A 22,208-nucleotide genomic window follows, 5' to 3' on the forward strand; every position below is an offset into this window, starting at 1 on the left:
GGAAGCCTTCTCTTCAGGGCTGGGAGACAGTAGTCTCTCTTGAAAGCTGGTTTCGGCACACAACGAGGCAGTGGCTGCTCCCTGGGATTTCACAGGGAGTGCCAATCTCGTTTGCCCCCCCCGGACGAGTTTCTGTTCACAGACGCGTCTATGGAGGGCTGGGGTGCCCATCTTTCTGTTCACACTGCGTCAGGTCTGTGGAACGAGACGCAGAGTGGGGGGCACATTAATGCCCTAGAGTTAGAGGCTGTTTTCCTGGGACTCCAATCGTTTCTGTCTATGGTCAGGAACGAATAAATTGGGGTTCGCACAGACAACACGACCATGGCGGCCTATTTCAACAAACAGGGAGGCACTTTGTCTCTCGCTCTTTCTGTCAGGTCAGGTCAGATTCTTGCCTGGGGCAGCCAGCACCTTATTCTGTTGTCAGCGAAGTACGTCCCAGGCATACTCAACGTTCTTGCGGACTACTTCAGTCGCCCGTAGTGTACGATGCACACGGAGTAGACTCTGACTCATCAGGTCCTACAACGTCTGGGTGGCATTTCAGCAAGCCTACAGTCGATCTGTTTGTGACAAGATTCTCCTGCAGGCTTCAGGTCTTTATCTCCCCCTTTCCAGACCCAGAGGGGAGGGAAACAGACGCCCTCGAAGTAAACTGGTCGCGTCTGAGCCTACGCTTTCCTCCCGTTTCATCTCTTGGGAAAGGTTCTCAGGAAGGCGGAGCGGGGACAGCCTTGCTTGGTGTTGGTGGCCCCTTGGTGGCCCAGCCAACATTGGTTCCCCGTCCTCCTTCGCCTCGCAGACGGCCCTCCTTTCTTTCTAGGTCGCTGCACCGTTCTGGCTCCTCAGACGCTACTTTAGGCTTTGTCCAAAAGGCCCACAGGGAATCGACCAGCACTGTTTATGCGTCACACTGGTCAGCTTGGACAAAGTGGTGCTCGGAGAATGGAGTTACTGCTACTTCACCTCGCTCTATGCATGTAGCAAATCATCTCTCGTGTTTGGCTGCTCAGGGCTTGGCTCCTTCTTTTTTGAGAGTCAGGCGCTCAGCCATTTCTTCTACTCTGAAGCAATTAGGGCATAGCATTAACCTGGGCGGTGTAATTGCTAGTGTTCTTAAGGGGGCAGCGATTGGTTTTACGAAGGCTAAGTCCCCTCTTCCCGCGTGGGACTTATTTTTTGGTACTCAAGTTTCTAGCCTCTTCGGATTTCGAACCTTTAGCTTCAGCGAGCTTAGCTAACTTGACTCGTAAAGCCTTGTTCCTCGTTTTGTTAGCCTCTGCCAGTGGAGGCGGTGAGGTGCACGCTCTTTCAGGCCTGGCTAAGGATATTTCTTTTGAGAGCTATGGCTCTTTTGTTTTAAGATTTCGGCCGGAGTTCCTTGCCAATACCAAAAACAAGGTCTGTCCTCCTCTGTTATTCGCATTCCTCCTTTAAGTAGGATTCTTGCGTCTGGTGACCCTGATATGGTCAATTGTCCTGTTCGTACTCTTACCAGCTACTTATCCCGTACCACGCCCATTAGGTCTAGGGACCATAAACTGCTCTTCATCTCAGTTGACACTGAAAGGAGCAAGGACTTGTCGCGGGTCACTTTGGTAAGATGGGTCTCTACGCTTATTTAACAAGCGTATGCGTGGTGGCACAGACAAGTTGGGATTGGGCATTCTGTCCTTCCTATGAAGTTGTCAAGAACTCATGAAGCCAGAGCCTGGGCTACTTCTCTGGCAGTCCTCCGCTCAGGCGTGCTGGCAGAGGTCTTAGGCGCTGCCTACTGGAAATCGCAGGGTGTTTTCATCAACTTTTACCTGCGAGATGTGGCCAGCACTCGTCATGGTGGCAGTAGCTCCCTACCAGCCATTGTCGGCTGGACAAGTGGAATTTTGTTTCCCCACCTCCTTCATTAGCATTCTGCTTGATGTGAGTTGGGATAAGAATGTAATTTAATTGAAAATTTTCATCTAAATTTTAATTTGATTATATACTTACCCAACTCACATAGTTGATACCCGCCCGCCTGCCCCGCTTTTGGGGTTTTTATGGGGGTTTTTTCCCTAAAAAAGAGGGAAATTTTTCTATGTTCGCTTTCGATTGAATGATTCAAAGATGGCGGCAAGGTCAGGAAGTCACGCGTGACTTTGTCATGATAAGGGGTCAAGGTAGCTCTTTTTTAGGGTGACCTCCCCTTGTTACCAAGGCGATGCTATTCAGCGTCCTAGCACTAAACTGGAGTAAATTGCTTGATGTGAGTTGGGTAAGTATATAATCAAATTAAAATTTAGATGAAAATTTTCAATTTCCCTCTTACCTGTTCTATCTAAACCCTTAGAAAAGCACATACAAAAACACCTACTGGCATATATGGAACAAATGAATCTGTTTCATCCTTTTCAGTCTGGATTACGCTCTAGGCATTCCTGCCACACCGCCTTAAGCTCTTTATGCAAGACTTGGCTGTCAGCAATAAACAAAGCAGAAATAACGGGAGCGTGGTTTTTGGACTTTAAGAAAGCCTTTGACCAATCAATCAATGAGTCTTATATCGCGCATATTCCGTGAGTACAGTTCTAGGCGCTCTGCAGTGATGCCGTGTGAGATGAAATTTTATACGGCCAGTAGATTGCAGCCATTTCGGCGCATATTTACCTTTCACGGCCTATTATTCCAAGTCACACGGGTATAGGTAGACAATTATTAACTGTGCCTAAGCAATTTTGCCAGGAAAGACCCTTTTGTCAATCGTGGGATCTTTAACATGCACACCCAATGTAGTGTACACGGGGGGAGGTTCGGACACCGAAGAGAGTCTGCACACAAAGTTGACTGTGAAATAAATTTCCGCCGAACCTGGGATCGAACTCACGCTGACAGCGGCCAACTGAATACAAATCCAGCGCGCTACCAACTGAGCTATATCCCCGCCCTAGTAGATCACTCACTTCTACTACAGAAATTAAAGTGCTATTTAAAAGAAGACTCCGTCTGTGCCTTTTTTGAATCGTATCTTTCAAAACAGAAACAGTATGTATCCATTAACTGTAAAACTTTGTTAAACGAGTTTGTCAGGAGTGGTGTCCCTCAAGGGTCTGTATTAGGACCTATCTTGTTCTGTATTTATATAAAGGATTTACCCCTTCATGTGTCCGATGAAAAAGTTAGATGTGAGTTCTTCGCGGATGACTCTTCTGTTCACACCAGTCAAAAATCTTTGGAATCCGTCAACTCTTCTCTTCAAACAAGTGTGGATGAAATCACTGAGTGGTGCGTTTCTAATGCAATGATCATTCATCCGATTAAAACAAAGAGTATGGTGATAACCACGAGACAAAAACACCAATTAAGTCCTTTACAATTACAACTGTCAGTTGGTTCAACTCAAGTGCAGCAAGTTAGGGAACATAGATTATTGGGTGTTACCATTGATCAAGAGTTGAAATGGCAAACTCATTTGAGTAATATTTGCAAACTAGTATAAAAAAATGTGTACCTGTTATCAAAATTAAGGCATTACGCAGATTCTGCAGCACTCAAAATGTTCTATTACGCCCACATAATGCCTCATATAAACTTCACATCGACACTTTGGGATAACTGCAGTGATGTTCATTTAACAAGACTCAATTCCCTCCATCGCCGAGCTGCAAAACTTATTCTGCATGATTTGAATAGGTCCACGGATGATAAACTAAAGCTCTTGAATTTCCTCCCCTTGAAAGATCAGTTGACGTTAAACAAGGCTGTGTTCATGTATAAAATTCTAAATGACGACTGTCCTAAATATTTGCAATCACATTTCAATAATGCCACAAAAAGATATGGGTCCCAAAAAATCATCCCTCCTATACCTCGCATAGACCTCTACAAATCGAGCTTCTCGGGAGGTTTTTCTGGAACTCCTTTCCCCCAACAGATAAGAAATGCAACTTCAGTGAAAATGTTTAAGAGACAGTCACATTCACACATAATTCGTGAATGAAATGTCTTGTTCGATTGTTATTTTGTTAAACATTTTGTACTAGTGTTAACGGATATGTAGCTGATCGGAGCAACTTTATTCCCAAATGAAAGGTATAACTATGTCAATGTAATTTTGTAATTTTTGAGTTCTCCTTATGTAATTCCTTGAATGCACATTGTGTTGCATTCCATACAATGTATTTCTGTATTTTATATGATTGAATTTATATTTTTAATGTGCGTCTGTCTTTATGTGTTGTATAAAGGACAGGTTGGAAGAATAGGCTTTGCCTAAAACCTTTATCCTTTTGTAATAAAGTTCTGAGTCTGAGTCTCTCTCTCTCTCTCTCTCTCTCTCTCTCTCTCTCACCGTGCGCATGCGCCCGCACACACACACACACACACACGCATGCACTATAAAAAAACCTTTAAAAGAAAACAGAAAGCAAGAGCTATATGGCACTAATCATGTGGCAAATCATTTCTTTTCAGGATGCCCCAGCGAGAATGCAGCGTCCTACTTCAGCAAAAGGCTCGCGGCGAAGGCGTCAAGGTACGTTCACCCACATACAGTCTTTTTTTCACACCCTCACATGGTGGTGTTCAAGTAGCCGGGTGTGATGCTTGCATTTTAGCCTCAGTTCTACACTGGCTGCCGCTCATGCTTAGAAATATAGAGTGATTCTTGATTCTGTAATGCTCTCAGTTCACCTGGAATAGTGAGGTTACGTTGAGGACAGTGATGAGGTTAACTCATTGTCTCCCAGGTACGGATATATCCGTACCCACTCATATGGCTCTATCTGACCTGGTACGGATATATCCGTACACACAGTCACTTAAGTCGCTTCCTGTAACGTCGATCTAACGCCTGCATTCCATCGTGTTGATACACAGATACTACACAGTTACTACAATTTTGAGTGACCTGCTGCAGCACAACTGGTCTCGGATAAAAAAAAAAAAACTTGGTCAACATAGGTGGGGTAGAAAGTGTTAAGTTAAAGAAGATGATGAGGATTGGTTGAGGATAATAGTGAGGTTAAGCTGGGGAAAATGATAAGAATAAGTTGAGAGAAAATTTTGGTTATACTCTCAGAACAACCTATGGCCATCTTCTCTTTCTCATCATGACCTTTTCACGGCAAAGGTGGAAAGGGGATATACGCAAGCCATCTTAATTTTTTAGCTCAGCTTCTCCTGAATGAACCCATCCCCCCCAGCATCAACCCTTATCTCCGTTTTATTCATTTGATTTACCTGTGGGTTAATTGTTGTTACCCCTCTACCACCTCCCCTCCTCTCTCTGCCCCCCCCCCCCCCCCACAAACACACACACCCTCCCAGCTCCACCTCCTTCCATCCCCAATTATCTCGCATACATTATAAGGTCCAACAAAGTTAGGTACAAGATCAAGCTTTGCTGTGAATATGTACCGATGTTTTAGTGTGTGCGCTTTCCCCTCATTTGGCATCACAGTAGGCTTTTTTTACCAAATCTAACCACCTTCCTGCCACAGAAAATTTAGTTTTGTGAAAAGAAATGAAAGTGCATGCACTTTCTTTTTTGGCTTCATATTTGTTGAGCTACTTTCATTCAGGTTTAGCCAATAACTTTGAATCCTTTTTGCCAACTTTCTGGTTGTCTCTTTTAGCTACCTCCTCTGAAGCAGTTTATAGATGTGGTGTCTTTATAATGCAACAGACTTAGATTGTAGATACCTCTACTAATGAAGTTGCAAACCAGTAGACAGGCGGGTATGTAATGCAAAAGCTTGACATTGGTACAATTTTACTGGATGTCCAAGGTTCATTCATTCTGGAGATGTTTTGCAGGTAGAAACTTATGTTCAAAACTTTCTCTTTTTTTAATTTCTTTTTTTAAGTTTGAGTTTAATTTCTTTAAAGCAGCATAAAATATAAATCATCCAGGAGCATAAATAAAAGAGATTACTCAGCAAGAAAGTGTTTTACTTTGGGTATGGATTTAGGGGGAAAGGGGTGCAGGATATATGATGTCACACCGCACACGTACGCTATGTCACATACACAGTACGCTGCAGTTGGATGCTGTGTCGTGTGTGACATCACGTCTTGATGTGTACGCACTAATTGTCGCTTGCTCTCTTTGCTCTTTACACAGGGCGTGAGGCGAGAGATGAAGGTAAGAGTTTGCCCCCTTGGCTTATTTTGCCACTGTTTTTGTATGTGTGCATTTTGTATAGTTTTGTTTTTTGTTGGTACTGGTAGTCTTGAATAAGTGGTTTCATTACAGTGTGTCTTTTGGTTGTTCTTTTGTTTCTTATGTTAGCTTTAGGGTAGGAACTGAATGGGAGGTCTGTTGAGGTCTGTAATTGTGTTGAATAGAGAGAGAGAGAGAGAGAGAGAGAGAGAGAGAGAGAGAGAGAGAGAGAGAGAGAGAGAGAGAGAGAGAGAGAGAGAGAGAGAGAGAGAGAGAGAGAGAGAGAGAGAGAGAGAGAGAGTGCGTGTGTGTGTGGAGTGAATACAGTATTATGCGTGTTTATTTTAACATGGATTATATCATATGTTCAGTCGTTTTTGATTTTATGTACAATTTGTACATGAACAAAATATGCTGATAATTTATGCAAGTTAGGCAGTTGATGTAATTTCTCCATATAGATAACCCCCTTTTAAGACCTTGCTTTTTATATTTAGTCAAGTTTTGACTAAATATTTTAACATCGAGGGGGAATCGAAACGAGGGTCGTGGTGTATGTGCGTGTGTGCGTGTGTGTGTGTGTGTCTGTGTGTGTGTGTAGAGCGATTCAGACTAAACTACTGGACCGATCTTTATGAAATTTGACATGAGAGTTCCTGGGTATGAAATCCCCGAACTTTTTTTTCATTTTTTTGATAAATGTCTTTGATGACGTCATATCCGGCTTTTCGTGAAAGTTGAGGCGGCACTGTCACGCCCTCATTTTTCAACCAAATTGGTTGAAATTTTGGTCAAGTAATCTTCGACGAATCCCATCCTTCGGTATTGCATTTCAGCTTGGTGGCTTAAAAAATAATTAATGACTTTGGTCATTAAAAATCTGAAAATTGTAAAAAAAAATAAAAATTTATAAAACGATCCAAATTTACGTTTATCTTATTCTCCATCATTTGCTGATTCCAAAAACATATAAATATGTTATATTCGGATTAAAAACAAGCTCTGAAAATTAAATATATAAAAATTATTATCAAAATTAAATTGTCCAAATCAATTTAAAAACACTTTCATCTTATTCCTTGTCGGTTCCTGATTCCAAAAACATATAGATATGATATGTTTGGATTAAAAACACGCTCAGAAAGTTAAAACAAAGAGAGGGACAGAAAAGCGTGCTATCCTTCTTAGCGCAACTACTACCCCGCTCTTCTTGTCAATTTCACTGCCTTTGCCATGAGCGGTGGACTGACGATGCTACGAGTATACGGTCTTGCTGAAAAATGGCATTGCGATCAGTTTCATTCTGTGAGTTCGACAGCTACTTGACTAAATATTGTATTTTCGCCTTACACGACTTGTTATATTTACCGTAGTCAAGTTTTGACTAAATGTTTTAACATAGAGGGGGAATCGAGACGAGAGTCGCTGTGTGTGTGTGTGTGTGTGTGTGTGTGTGTGTGTGTGTGTGTGTGTGTGTGTGTGTGTGTGTGTGTGTGTGTGTGTGTGTGTGTGTGTGTGTGTAGAGCGATTCAGAGTAAACTACTGGACCGATCTTTATGAAATTGTTCATCCCCAGATGTTTTTTTCATTTTTTCGATAAATATCTTTGATGACGTCATATCCGGCATTTTGTAAAAGTTGAGACGGCACTGTCACACCCTCATTTTTCAATAAAATTGATTGAAATTTTGGCCAAGCAATCTTCGACGAAGGCCAGGCTTTGGTATTGCATTTTAGCTTGGAGGCTTAAAAATTAATTAATGACTTTAGTAGTTAAAAATCTGAAAATTGTAATTAAAATTATTTTTTTATAAAACGATCCAAAATTATGTTTATCTTATTCTTCATCATTTTTTTATTCCAAAAACATATAAATATGTTATATTTGGATTAAAAACAAGATCTGAAAATTAAAAATATGAAAATTATGATTACAATTAAATGTCCAAAATCGATTTAAAAACAATTTCATCTTATTCCCTGTCCGTTCCGGATTCCAAAAACATATAGATATGATATGTTTGGATTAAAAACACGTTGAGAAAGTTAAAAAGAATAGAGATATAGAAAAGCATGCTATCCTCCTCAGCGCAACCGCTACCGCGCTTTTCTGTATTGTTAATTTCACTGCCTTTGCCACGAGCGGTGGACAGACGATGCTACAAGTGTACTGTCTTGCGGAAAAAATGCAATGCATTCAGTTTCATTCTGTGAGTTAGACTGAGCTTGACTAAATGTTGTATTTTCGCCTTACGCGACTGGTTCAGATGTCTTCTTCATAACTAATCTGTAAATGTACCCCCCATTTTAAGACTCACTCCTTTTTAGGACCTACAGTACATTTATCAGATTCATATGTTTGAAAATAACATGATGAGGGAGTTTATATGCTTAGGTACTTCATTCTCAAGAACATAAGCTCATGATTAACTGTGACCCTCCACCACGGAATGAGTCGCATGTCACCTCGCGGGGTTCTGCGCTAGGCTTAATATAAGTCCGGGGGGTGTCTGGTAACAGTTTGAGTGTCACCTTAGGGCTTATAACTCGAAAAAGTGTTTGCTCTTTTCTAAAACTGTTTTCACCACTGGATAGAGCATAAAAAACTCTTTATGAAAATGTAAAAATATGAAAATCATGCAAAGGTGACATGTGACTTATTCTGTGGTGGAGGGTCACAAATAGTTTGTTGTTGTGGATAAGACTAACATTGAAGAAAACCAAATGGACAGGTTTCTTGCACCCTGTTCGCTTGGACATGATTTGTTTAAAAATAAGGATTTTGGTTGTTTGTACAGTGCCTAAATCAATACATTTTATTTTGCCTACTTCTCGTGTATGATTTTGTTCTTTTTGTATTTTATTATAATATTGTTTATTACTGCTTCTTTGGTACCGTTTTGACAAACGCTAGTATTGTGTTTATGTTTTTTTCAGATGATGACGAGTTTCAACACAACAGTCATGAACCTGCTATCACTGAGAATGATCTGCCTCCTCAGATTGCTAATGCGTGAGTGTGTGTGTGTGTGTGTGTGTGTGTGTGTGTGTGTGTGTGTGTGTGTGTGTGTGTGTGTGTGTGTGTGTGTGTGTGTGTGTGTGTGTGTGAATGTGTGTGTGTTTTCATGAGTATTTTTGTTTGTTCATGAGTAATTGTGTTTGTGTGTGCATGTGCATGCATGTCTGTGCATGTGTTTGTGTGCATGCATGTGTTTGTGCATGTGTGTATATCTATAATTGTATATATGTGTAGTGTGTGTGTTTAGCCAATATGGTGGCCCCACAAATATATTCAATACAGTCAGAAAAGTCTGAAATGTTCATGTTGTATGCGTACAGACGTAAGATGGCCAGACCTCCCAGCGCTCGACCTGCACCCCCAAGACCAAAGCAAGACGGAGTGGAAGCTGAACCTTCCATGAGGTACAGTAGAACATGTCTAGTTCTCTTGTTTTCCCTTTTAGTAGTTCATTCGGATGAGACGAAAAACCGAGGTCCCTTCGTGTACACTACATTGGGGTGTGCACGTTAAAGATCCCACGATTGACAAAAGGGTCTTTGCTGGCAAAATTGTATAGGCATAGATAAAAAATGTCCACCAAAATACCCGTGTGACTTGGAATAATAGGCTGTGAAAGGTAGGATATGCGCCGAAATGGCTGCGATCTGCTGGTCGATGTGAATGCGTGATGTATTGTGTAAAAAATTCCATCTCACACGGCATAAATAGATCCCTGCGCCTTGAGTCCGAGTCTGGAGATACGCGCGCGATATAAGACTTCATATAACAATTCCTTGTTTTCTTTACGGTTTCAGAGAGAAGGAGAGTATATTAGCCATCAGATTTGATCTCTAGTCAGGCATGGGAATTGTCCGCCGAACGGCGGAAATCCGCCGAAATATTTTTTTGTTCCGCCGAAAATGCAAAAGTGTCCGCCGAAAAAATAAAGGGGGGGGAGGCACACAAAAAAAGCACCGGTTACTTTGGCCTTTGCGCAAAAGCCCGCGAAAACTTTCCGTACTTTGTTCACGCACTGCTACCGCCCGCCTCAGTTATTGAACTTTTATGTTTGAAAGTAAACCAGATTGCACAGATTGTGTTACAAGTTACATTTTCCTGTTTGTCTCAACAGATCAATTTTTTTACAAATTTAAACCATATAATACATGTATATATTTTTTTTCTTCAAAAAAGCAAAAATTGGTACATTTTTGTACTAAAAACTCTGATTCTAAAAACAGAATTTAATGGCAAACTTGGAGCTCAGATGACACCAGATTGCACCATCTGGGTTCTTTGGAGAAAATTCGCGCCGTCGACTTAACACTTCGCGTCTTCAGTTATAAATTTTCCACCTTTTTTACAATTTTCAATTCCCATGCCTGCTAGTCTATATCTGTTTGAAGGCAGATAAATCCCTCCAAAAATACCAAAGCTTTTGATTATGCCATTTGCAAGGCTTCACGTTTATGTAGCTCTTGTGTGCAAGCAGCTGAATGAAACCCTCCCTGGTTCTTGTTTATTTGCTATTGACAGCATGCATCACACTTGATTTGTTATTCTTCCACTGCAAAGCCAAAGGTCATCTGAGTGAGAAGTGCAGGCATGTAGTCTTTATCACATTTTGAGCTGTGTTTACTGGCCTGATAGATACCTCCCTTTGTGGACTAAGAACACTTCATTTTGAATTACATGTACAATGTTTCTATATAATGCGCTTCATGTACATAATCTTACGTTGTTGTTGTTGTTGTTTTTCTCTCTCAATAATCATGTATTCATGTAATGAGTATTTAGTCCCTCTTTAGGGCGAGGGCCAGATGCAAAAAAACATATCTATAATGCTTATTCTTGTTACCCTTGAAAAATAAAGAATTGTCATTGTCATGGACTTTTGCCTTGCCTTGTTTCAGGTTAGGGACAGGTGCACCCACCAATCTGATTGTGGATGACGGCAAAGATGAAGATGAAGACGAGAACTTTTTGGTTGAAGAATCGGCTCCCCCGCCACCAGTTGTGGAACCTGTAAGTGCCTTTTTACCAGATATGGGACTCAGTGTGTTTATCTTCTTCTTCTTCTTCTGCGTTCGTGGCCTGAAACTCCCACGTACACGTGGTTTTTTTTTTGCACGAGTGGAATTTTACGTGTATGACCGTTTTTTACCCCGCCATTTAGGCAGCCATACGCCGTTTTTGGAGGAAGCATGCTGGGTATTTTCGTGTTTCTATAACCCACCGAACTCTGACATGGATAACAGGATCTTTTTCGTGCGCATTTGGTCTTGTTCTTGCGTGTACACACGGGGGTGTTCGAACACCGAGGAGAGTCTGCACACAAAGTTAACTCTGAGAAATAAATCTCTCGCCGAACGTGGGGACGAACTCACGCTGACAGCGGCCAACTGGATACAAATCCAGCGCGCTACCGACTGAGCTACATCCCCGCCCAGTGTGTTTATAAGGAGTGCAGATGTAGGTCAGGGAGTGTAGTAGGGGGTACAGAACGAGCCTTCTATTCACACATAACGCAAAATGAGATGGACTGCTCCTGATTCATAATTGTCTTGTGTTTGAAGATTTTTTATATTAGTCTAGCCTTTTCTTTTGGAGGGCAGTGAGGATGTTATAAATGATGTGAGATTTGTTATGCGGGCATTGACTTGAAGTGATTGTGTTACACACAAAACCTGGATACATCAACAAACTGTAAAAGGCAGATCAGTGAGGAGACTAATTCGTATAGCATAATGGGCGGGGATGTAGCTCAGTCGGTAGCGCGCTGGATTTGTATCCAGTTGGCCGCTGTCAGCGTGAGTTCGTCCCCACGTTCGGCGAGAGATTTATTTCTCAGAGTCAACTTTGTGTGCAGACTCTCCTCGGTGTCCGAACACCCCCCGTGTGTACACGCAAGCACAAGACCAAGTGCGCACGAAAAAGATCCTGTAATCCATGTCAGAGTTCAGTGGGTTATAGAAACACGAAAATACCCAGCATGCTTCCTCCGAAAGCAGCGTATGGTTGCCTAAATGGCGGGGTAAAAACGGTCATACACGTAAAATTCCACTTGTGCAAACCACGAGTGTACGTGGGAGTTTTAGCCCACGAACGCAGAAGAAGAAGAAGAAGAAGTATAGCATAATGTTACATAAACTGAGATAAAACAGTAATTAATTTACACTTACTGGGTAAAAGTATTAACAGCAATGGACAATGTTTGTCAAAAAGACACTACCAATAACTATAGGCAGGTGAGGATAGTGATTAAAATGAAAAATGATTAATGCTAAGTCAACCAATAAGCCGGAAAAAAATATTGAACCTTTCCTGAAAAATGATGCTGAAAAATGGTTGACATTAATTATCCCAAGCAATGATGCTAAAAGATTGTTGACATTATTTCACTGAAAAATGGTTGACATTAATTATCCCAAGCAATGATGCTAAAAGATTGTTGACATTTTTTCACTGAAAAATGGTTGACATTAATTATCCCAAGCAATGATGCTAAAAGATTGTTGACATTTTTTCACTGAAAAATGGTTGACATTAATTATCCCAAGCAATGATGCTAAAAGATTGTTGACATTTTTTCACTGAAAAATGGTTGACATTAATTATCCCAAGCAATGATGCTAAAAGATTGTTGACATTTTTTCACTGAAAAATGGTTGACATTAATTATCCCAAGCAATGATGCTAAAAGATTGTTGACATTTTTCAGACAACAACGCAAGGAGAGCCTGAAGATGACGCAGAACACGGTAAGTTTAGTTTTAGATTTTGTGTGTGTAATTTCTCAGGTTTGAGACTGAAATTCATGCTTTTTTGAGGGCAAACAAAATTATGTTGGTTTTTGAGTCACTTGAGAAAAAGTGACTCTATGTAATCGGTCAGTGTTAGTCTGTCCGGCCGGCCGTCCGGCCGGCCGGCCGTCCGTAGACACCACCTTAACGTTGGACTTTTCTCGGAAACTATCAAAGCGATCGGGCTCATATTTTGTTTAGTCGTGACCTCCAATGACCTCTACACTTTAACGATGGTTTCGTTGACCTTTGACCTTTTTCAAGGTCACAGGTCAGCGTCAAAGGAAAAATTAGACATTTTATATCTTCGACAAAGTTCATCGGATGTGATTGAAACTTTGTAGGATTATTCTTTACATCAAAGTATTTACATCTGTAGCCTTTTACGAACGTTATCAGAAAAACAAGGGAGATAACTAGCCTTTTCTGTTCGGCAACACACAACTTAACGTTGGGCTTTTCTCGGAAACTATAAAAGTGACCGGGCTCAAATTTTATGTGAACGTGACTCATTGTGTTGTGAATAGCAATTTCTTCCTGTCCATCTGATGCCTCATATAATATTCAGAACTGCGAAAGTGACTCGATCGAGCGTTTGCTCTTCTTGTTAAATAAAGTCTAGAAACAGGGGTGGGACTTTTCCGCGAATCCGCGGATTTCCGATGACACAACTTATGAATTCCGCTGGAGTAATCTATTTTTCCGCGTCCCATTTCATCACATTATTTATAACTTGTTGACTGAATGATATGGAGAGAAGTGAAGATGGAACAGAACACTGGAGGCTTGAGAGTTAAATTGTGCTGACTGAAAACTCCTGATAACGAATATTGTAATTCAATCAAGTTTGCGTTTTAATGAAACAGATCCTGTGATTGGTCAGGATGCCCCAACTCATTAAAAATTACCGGTCATTAATTGTCGATAACCACTCGCTAAAAAATCCATTAACAACCTGCTGGCGAGGCGCATTGATACAGCCTCAACTAGTCTCGGTTAGCTTTGAGGGTCATTTTACAAGTAGGAAATATGAAGGCCAACGAAATACCGAGACCATAAGGTATGCGAAGTGATGACGTCGAATACGTGACGTAAGTTGATGCATGAATTCTTCCGGACTATGTCAGTCAATTCCAAAGATCGCTTTTGTGATGAAAAGAATTTGTTTTAGAGTTTGCTGTCCAGAAACCCGTCAAAAAAGAAGGGAAAATGTGTGTGAAAGAAAACAAAACAGGAGCAGAGTGATACGATAGGAATACAGAGACATATTTCTTGGGACTTGACCCTTGCAGGTAGGTGGACTGAAAGTGGTGTGTGAACAGAACAGAACCAATTCTGTCTGTTTACAACTGCATGAAAGCAGGAAAGAGATTGTCGTCAGATTGAATTACAATAACATTAACATGCTTCCATTTGAAACTTCTCGGTCTTCATCGGGGATTGACGCCCTCCCAAAGTCTAATTGAAGCCCTCCGTCGCTTCGCTCCGTCGGGCTTCAATTAGCTTTTGTCGGGCGTCAATCCCCGATGAAGACCTCGAAGTTTCAAATGGAAGCATGTTAATGTGTAAGTCATGTTGAGCCTCAATGCATTGGGTCATCACTTGGATCATACTATTGCCAGTATTGGATTATGAATACATGGTTCATTATGTAAATATGCACCATTACAGTGTTACCATTGTTGTGTGAAAGTGTTTTTATGTTTGGTTGGGATTTTTTTTTTTTTGGGGGGGGGGGGGGTGAGGAGAATGTCTTTTTTACCTGATCCAAACGAGTTGAATTTTAGTCTCAACATGCTCCAGATTGCACAGATTAAACAAAAATCGGGGGAGCATGCCCCTGAACCCCCCTAGAAAAAAAGGGATTTCCTCTTTTTTCATCACAAGAGAGTCCCAGCCCTGAGAAAGTTGGTTATGGGATAAGGTGCACCAAAAACTATTGCACTGTGACATAGTGTTTTTCATTGCTGGATTAGATATAGGACGCAAATGGGAAGCATTGTCTTGCAAACTGAATGATGGATAGATTACTGAGATTATGCATGTAGGATATAGATTACTTATAATTGATGTGTGTGCAAATTGTGTGTTGTTTCAGGTGCTCTTGTGAAAAAGATGCTGGAATCCAAGAAAGAAGTAGAACAGCAGCAGCAACCCACCAAGAAAACAGAAATTGTGAGTGACACTAAAATATTTGATTATCTGTGACGTTGTGTCAAATAAAGCTTGCAAGATTTACCTGAGTGAGGAGAAATTCTTTTAGTGGAGATATGGAACAGAAATTGAGAACTATGTGCCTGTTTTGGGAAACATTTAACTAGAGTGCTTAGGTCTGCACACAAAAGTATAATCTTATTTTAGTGACTATATCCATGATTTCTATTCATCACACCACAAGTAAGTTGCCAGATCTGTCCTTTGTTTTAAAACTGGGATGTCGACAATAATGAAGGTGTAATGCTGTACAGATGTTCACCCTGGTACCAATAACCACTGTTTCATTTCTGCTAGGAACGGCCGGCAATGTCGGACGCACAGCGCCGCAAGCAACGCGAGCTGATTGCCAAGGAGATCGAGCGTCTGCAGACGTCCATCCAGTCTCTGACACGTAGCGCCAACCCCTTGGGCAAGATCATGGACTACGTTCAAGAGGACATGGACTCCATGCAGAAAGAACTGGATCGCTGGAGGTCGGAGAACAAGCAGCACGCCCTGGATCTCAAACGAGAGAGAAAGTAAGAGAAATGTTGGATACACTTTGGAGTTTCGCTTGTCTCGGGAGGCTTCGTGATGTCTAAGGATCACTCAGAAAGAAGGTTTGACTTTAGTGCGCTAAACAAATCAGATTTTTTTTAATTATCTTGCTTAATTTATATTCAATGAGCACAATTTGTTGCTTTTTTGGTACCTATGTGTGTGTGTTCATGCTTGCCCACAAGTGAGTGTATGTGTGTGTGTGTGTGTGTGTGTGTGTGTATGTATGTGTATGTGTGTGTGTGTGTGTGTGTTTGTGTGTTTGAATGTGTGTGTATGTGTGTGTGTGTGTGTGTGTGTGTGTGTGTGTGTGTTTGTTAGGAGGGAAGGAAAGAGACGTGCGGGTTGATCAAAGACCAAGGAAGGCAGGAATATCCAGGAAAAACAGAATATGTCGAGATTTATTGTCAGCTCTCTGTGTAGGTGTGCTTGCAGGTTGAGGCAAATGTGTGTTTGTGCGTGCGTGTGTGTGTGTGTATGGCTTTCCCTGTCTGGGGAATTTTTCTCTTATCCATAACCTGGTTGATTTGAACTCTTAATTTCTTTCTCTCTTCAGTGTCACTGACCGTGCCATTGAGCCGCTGAAAGCTCAGTTGACGGAAGTTGAACGGGGCATTACGGACCAGCTGGACCTCATCGCAGCATCCAAGGCCAACATCATCCGCAACGACCAGCGTATTCAGAAGATGTTGCAGAGTATCGCTCACTCATGATAATGCCTAGAACTCCAACGCTTAACACTTGTGGTATCTACATCACTGTCAAATGCCTGCTACAGTAGAACCCCCCTTTTAAGACCCCCCAATTTAAGACTCCCTCCTTTTTAAGACTTTTTTTTCTCTGACTTTCTGTTCATAACCTCTGTAAAGTTACCCCTATTTTAAGACTCCCTCCTTTTTAAGACCCAATTTTCTCAGATTTTTGAAGGTCTTATAAGGGCGGGGATGTAGCTCGGTCGGAAGCGCGCTGGATTTGTATCCAGTTGGCCGCTGTCAGCGTGAGTTCGTCCCCACATTCGGCGAGAGATTTATTTCTCAGAGTCAACTTTGTGTGCAGACTCTCCACGGTGTCCGAACACCCCCGTGTGTACACGCAAGCACAAGACCAAGTGCGCACGAAAAAGATCCTGTAATCCATGTCAGAGTTCGGTGGGTTATAGAAACACGAAAATACCCAGCATGCTTCCTCCGAAAACGGCGTATGGCTGCCTAAATGGCGGGGTAAAAAACGGTCATACACGTAAAATTCCACTCGTGCAAAAAACACGAGTGTACGTGGGAGTTTCAGCCCACGAACGCAGAAGAAGAAGAAGGTCTTATAAGGAGGGTTCCACTGTTCCAAATTGGAACCATTTTTTTCAGTACCAGGATATCAGATTTTCTGGCTTTGTGGCTCTTAACCATGGTGGGAGGGGAACATTCAACATGCTGTACACAGCTATAGTGGTGGGGAATTTATTTATTTATTTGCTGTTGCTTTTCGGGTCCAGCGGACCATAATAGGCCAAATCAGGACCCCTGGTGGGGAATGCAAGATTATTTTTGTTCAACTTGAGGGAGGAGAGCCATGTATCTTTTCATCCAGTGCAGTGGATCATGCATAAGAAGACACTAGGGAGACTGCCCCATGATTCATATTCGAATGAAGTTTACTGTCATGAAAGTAGAAATACTCCAAAAATACTGTTCTCGCGTAAACATGGAGGTGACTATAGTTGGCTGGACATATCAATACTGCTATTTCATATGTTACGTGGATTTCCATTGGTCAATTGGGCAAAACTGAGCTCAGTGCAAAAGTGATATCGACGACATTTCCGTCGATATCAGTTTTGATATAAACGACCTCTTTATTGCTTCCCCACTTCAAAAACAAAAACACCTAAATTTAAAAAAAACCAAATATATATGAAAATGTAATTATCCCAGAATTTAGTTGAGTAAGTGACTAAAGACTTTTTGAAAGAAAAGACATTTTGAAATACTGAAAAGTACAAGAAAAGAGTGAACAAAAAGAAATAATAATCAGAGGGAGGGATATGGAACAGCCAAAACTGAGACAAATACTTTTGTAATTTCTTTACAGTAAATACAAAATGTCCAGAGAATTAGCAATATATCTAACATTGACTGACTGTGTGATGATATCTTCTGCTATTGGTCTGTTTCGACAGTGATATCAAAATCTCGACCTCCGGTCTTGATTTTGATATCACTGTCTCAACAGACCATAGCAGAAGATATCATCACACAGTCCGTCAATATTGGGTAATGTACTACAGTTTAGACCCAGAGGTCTTCATGTTATCTCTTCCTCATGCACAGTTACCATTTGCTCTTCTGCTATCATGAAAGAGAAATGTTGGTCAAATGGGTATTATTAAGACCAAGAGGATTTACTCTTTGGTTTTGGGGGGTTAGAAATGTCCTTTCATCATAGGCTTCATAAGTGGCAGGTATCACTGGAAAAAATGGTATTTTAGTGTCTTTACAAAGTTTCTGATAGAAACTGCTTATAGACAGGCATTTGATTGTGATGTATAACCACTTGAAATAAGACCAACTCTCAGATCTTCACCACTAAAATTTAAATCTCTATTTCCCCAACTTTGTGAATATGAGAAATTTTTAGGAGTGAATGAAAAAAAATGCATGTGATGCATACAATTGTTACTTTGTTTTTGAGTGTCGAGTACTGAATACCTTTTTTTTGTTTTTGCTCTTGGAAATCCAATTTGGGCATGGACTTTGATGAGGTGATGATTTATTGTTTATGATTATGTACCCCACAAAGAACATGAAGATCTTTGTACAGATGGACCGACTTGATCTGACTGAAATACATCTGTGATACATGTACTTCAACCCAGTCCTTTTTTGCAGAAAAAGTCAATAAGGTCCAAGTATTTTATTGTGAAATGCTTATGTCAGCATTGTTTTTGTTCATTGTGTTTACACTGTTAAGGTGTGTGTGTGTGTGTGTGTGTGTGTGTGTGTGTAATAAAGAGAATGTCTGTGTGAAAAGCACATTTCTGGAGGGGGACAACAAGAAGGGTGAAAGGAGAGAGACAGAGAAAAAGAGGAGAGAGATACAGAAAAAAAGAAATATATAAAGCGCATGGATTTGAGCAAATTTGTATGGCAGCGATGTTAAAATTGAATTGGACTCTTTGACGTGAATGTTAAATCTGTGTGTTGTGTGTGTGTTAATGTATGTGTGTGTGGGTTCCGTCGTGTTTTTAATAACGAAAAGATTAATTCAATTCGTATGCATATGTACATTGAGTTTTACGTTCTTTGTAGTGTTTACCATGACAAAGTACTTACTTTTAGGTATTGTACAAAGGAAGAAAATGTTTGTACGTGTACTACATTATTTTTTATGAGTTTTGAGCATGAATAATATTCTCCATTCAAGTTTGTTCTGCTGATTCTTAGAACTTTTGCTGTCAGGCATTCTTTCTCTGTTTGTTGTGGATTCAGGGTTAGGTTTGAATGGGGATATACCCGTAAACAGAAAGGGTAGAGGACAATTTTGCTGTGTTTCATGTTTTTAACACCAGATACGATTAATTTTGGTCTTTTACCAGTCATTTTTTCTTGTGTAATTTTCCATGTCAGTGAAAATACATGTACATGTATCACAAAGGTTTTTATTTCATAAGATGCTAAATACATAGTATACCGTCAGGCTCTTATTTTGCACAGTCGATGTTAAGGCCAGTTCAAATGAAACATTCTGAGCTCATTATGAAGCAGTTATTAATTAATATGTATGAATTGTTTATTTATTCCACATTCAAGTTTCAAATTGCCATACATATATATACCTTTCAGAAAATACACACACAAAAAGTAGAAGTAGAAAGCCAGGTTTAAATGGCTTGCTTTATCTAATGTTTGTTTTCAAACTTCCATGCCATCTGATAAAGTATGCTTTGGTTATACTCAGTTTTATGGCATGGGTAATGTTCCATTCAAATAGTGGCCGCTTCATAGTCATAGTTTTGTACTTGTCTTTTGCTCTATTTATGCTTTTTACCGACAGTTTCTGAGTTTGTCAGGGAACATTTTGCATTGACTGTGTGTTTTACAATCATAAAGAAACATGTATTTTGATCTTGGTGTTACAGTTTTGGATCTTATGTGAAAACTGACAAAACCTGAATGTACGCACCATCACGTCTCATGTAAATACTCTGCTACAGTTAGATCCACACTTTTACGGGAACGTGTACGGGTAACGTCATCAAATCTAGTTTTTATGTCCCGCGTTTGCCAAGATCTGCAGTCTTGGTGGGAGCAAAACAACGTATGGCTATGCATTTGGAACATTGGAGAAACAAATGAGTCACGGATGACGCAATATCTACACGTACACGTACAGGTCTTTGCTACACGTTCGACCATCTAGAACACTGTATTGTCCCTGCATGACAAGTGTCCTTCCATGACAGGTCAAGATGATAGACAAAAGAACTGAAGTTGTCCTTTATTGGAAGGTGTCCTCTGCTGTTCATGGCGGGTACCACTAGTCATGTAGCAGTACAGTGTTAACAGTGGTGTCGGTACCCCTCCGATGAGGGAACATTTCTTTACAAAGGCAGACCTGTGCACATCTACAGTTTCTCCGTAATTTCTCCGATTTTTATATGCAGAATTACTCAAAAATAAATGTTTGTACTTTTTTCCTGTTTTAAGATGTTTTGACCAATTAGTTGGCTGTTGCGCTGAAAAGATGTTTTCCGATTTACCGGAAGCACGCGTGTTCTCAGCATTGAGTCTTCGTTCAAGATTAGACTTAGTTCGTCCAGCGTCTGCGTGGCAACTTGTGATTGAAGTGAAACATGGACAAGGAAAAAAAGAGTGCGAGATTCAGATAGTGAAGAGGAGACACCAGCTCTGTCACCAAAGAAGAAGAAAACGGCACAACAGTGCTGGAAGTCCAGTTATTCTCAAGACAACCTTGAGATCGTAAAATGCAGCAAACTGCAAAGGAGACCTATACGTAATTCCCTTTCTACTGCGTCATAGTGTTACAGTTTGTGTGCTTTGTGAGCAGAATTATGTCTTGAACTTACAGCTTACTACTGAAACATTTTAAAAACTACTGAAATTTGGTTTGTTTACTACTGATGAGATTTTTGAGTGTGCACAGGTCTGCAAAGGACACTTTCTTGGTCCACACACCTTGACTAAAAGTATATCTGTGTTGAGAGGACACTACCCCCCAGTTAGGGGGAAGAATTTACCCGATGCTCCCCAGCATGTCGTAAGAGGCGACTAACGGATTCTGTTTCTCTTTTTACCCTTGTTAAGTGTTTCTTGTATAGAATATAGTCAATGTTTGTACAGATTTTAGTCAAGCAGTATGTAAGAAATGTTAAGTCCTTTGTACTGGAAAACTTGCATTCTCCCAGTAAGGTCATATATTGTACTACGTTGCAAGCCCCTGGAGCAAATTTTTGATTAGTGCTTTTGTGAACAAGAAACAATTAACAAGTGGCTCTATCCCATTTCCCCGTCGCGATATAACCTTCGTGGTTGAAAATGACGTTAAACACCAAATAAAGAAAGAATGAGAGGACACTTACAGTGCATGGACACTGTTTTGGTCTCAAGGGTGTCCTTTCATCACAGGTACCCCTGTACAAAAGAAACAGTATATTTACTGGGGGATTGACTTAGCTTATGGTGTTGCAAGATCAGGAATGAAATCCAACCATCTTTCCCAGGGATATTTGTCTTTTCTGGTTTTACATGTCCTGTATCATTATGTTTCAACATGCGTCATCTGTCATCTCTTGTCATTTTTGCTGGCCATTTGGCTCACCTTTGCATAAGTGTGTTGTAAATCTGCAGTAATCTCACGCAAAGCTTCATCTTTTAAAAAAATTATTGATGAGATTTTAAGAAAATCCTATTGTGACCTATAAAACCACGTCAGAGTTGTTTTGCCTGTAAAACTCAGTAATTGATTGAGTTTGAAGAGTTCGCTGATAAAATTCAGACTAATTCTCAGTATACTTAACTCTGTGAGAAAAATCACCGTGCCTCCAGGTTTGCAAGTGGAAAACATTTGGGAACAGTTTAGAAGAGTTCGGAAGTTTCAGACATTCTTTTGAGCTAACAATGTCTTCTTTTACTAGTGGATGGATTGAAAACTATTCTGAGTGACAACCTTTGACATGTGAACAGTGTATTCCATAAGAAAGAAGACATCAACAACAAAGATTTATGTTAGTCGAAAGTAAGTTTTTATAATTGTTATGGTTTGGAAAAAGTTCTCTAATGTACTAGAATTTCATATTTCATTTTCATCATCTGATCTCTGCCTCAGAATCCTTTTTTACATGCTGTCATGTTCTGCAGCAATGCTCTCTAACTTGCAAAAGGTCTGATATATTTATTTGAGAATCTGAAGGGGAAATAAAAAAAAAGAAACATGAATAAATGAGTGAAGTGATTCTGAAAGATAGGCATGCAAGAGGAAAATATGTGTGTGGCTC

At 40.5% G+C, this 22,208-nt stretch overlaps 1 protein-coding gene across 3 annotated transcripts in view; it reads left to right on the forward strand.

The window, feature by feature from the left end:
* The window catches only part of LOC138947264 (TRAF3-interacting protein 1-like), a 40,131-nt gene extending 17,978 nt beyond the window's left edge, over positions 1-22,153 (forward strand). For 2 of the 3 annotated variants that reach the window (XM_070318703.1, XM_070318704.1), the window contains 9 exons: positions 4,453-4,513; positions 6,104-6,124; positions 9,080-9,155; positions 9,482-9,565; positions 11,057-11,168; positions 12,865-12,904; positions 15,045-15,121; positions 15,458-15,681; positions 16,257-22,153. In XM_070318703.1, coding sequence (XP_070174804.1) covers positions 4,453-4,513; positions 6,104-6,124; positions 9,080-9,155; positions 9,482-9,565; positions 11,057-11,168; positions 12,865-12,904; positions 15,045-15,121; positions 15,458-15,681; positions 16,257-16,413 — 852 coding nt within the window. In that variant the 3' untranslated portion in view covers positions 16,414-22,153. The remainder of the gene's footprint in view (positions 1-4,452; positions 4,514-6,103; positions 6,125-9,079; positions 9,156-9,481; positions 9,566-11,056; positions 11,169-12,864; positions 12,905-15,044; positions 15,122-15,457; positions 15,682-16,256) is intronic. The other variant, XM_070318705.1, reaches the window with a different exon arrangement.
* Positions 22,154-22,208: the final 55 nt, after the last annotated feature.

This window comes from Littorina saxatilis, linkage group LG14, assembly GCF_037325665.1.
Source record: "Littorina saxatilis isolate snail1 linkage group LG14, US_GU_Lsax_2.0, whole genome shotgun sequence".
In the NCBI taxonomy this organism is placed as follows: domain Eukaryota; kingdom Metazoa; phylum Mollusca; class Gastropoda; order Littorinimorpha; family Littorinidae; genus Littorina; species Littorina saxatilis.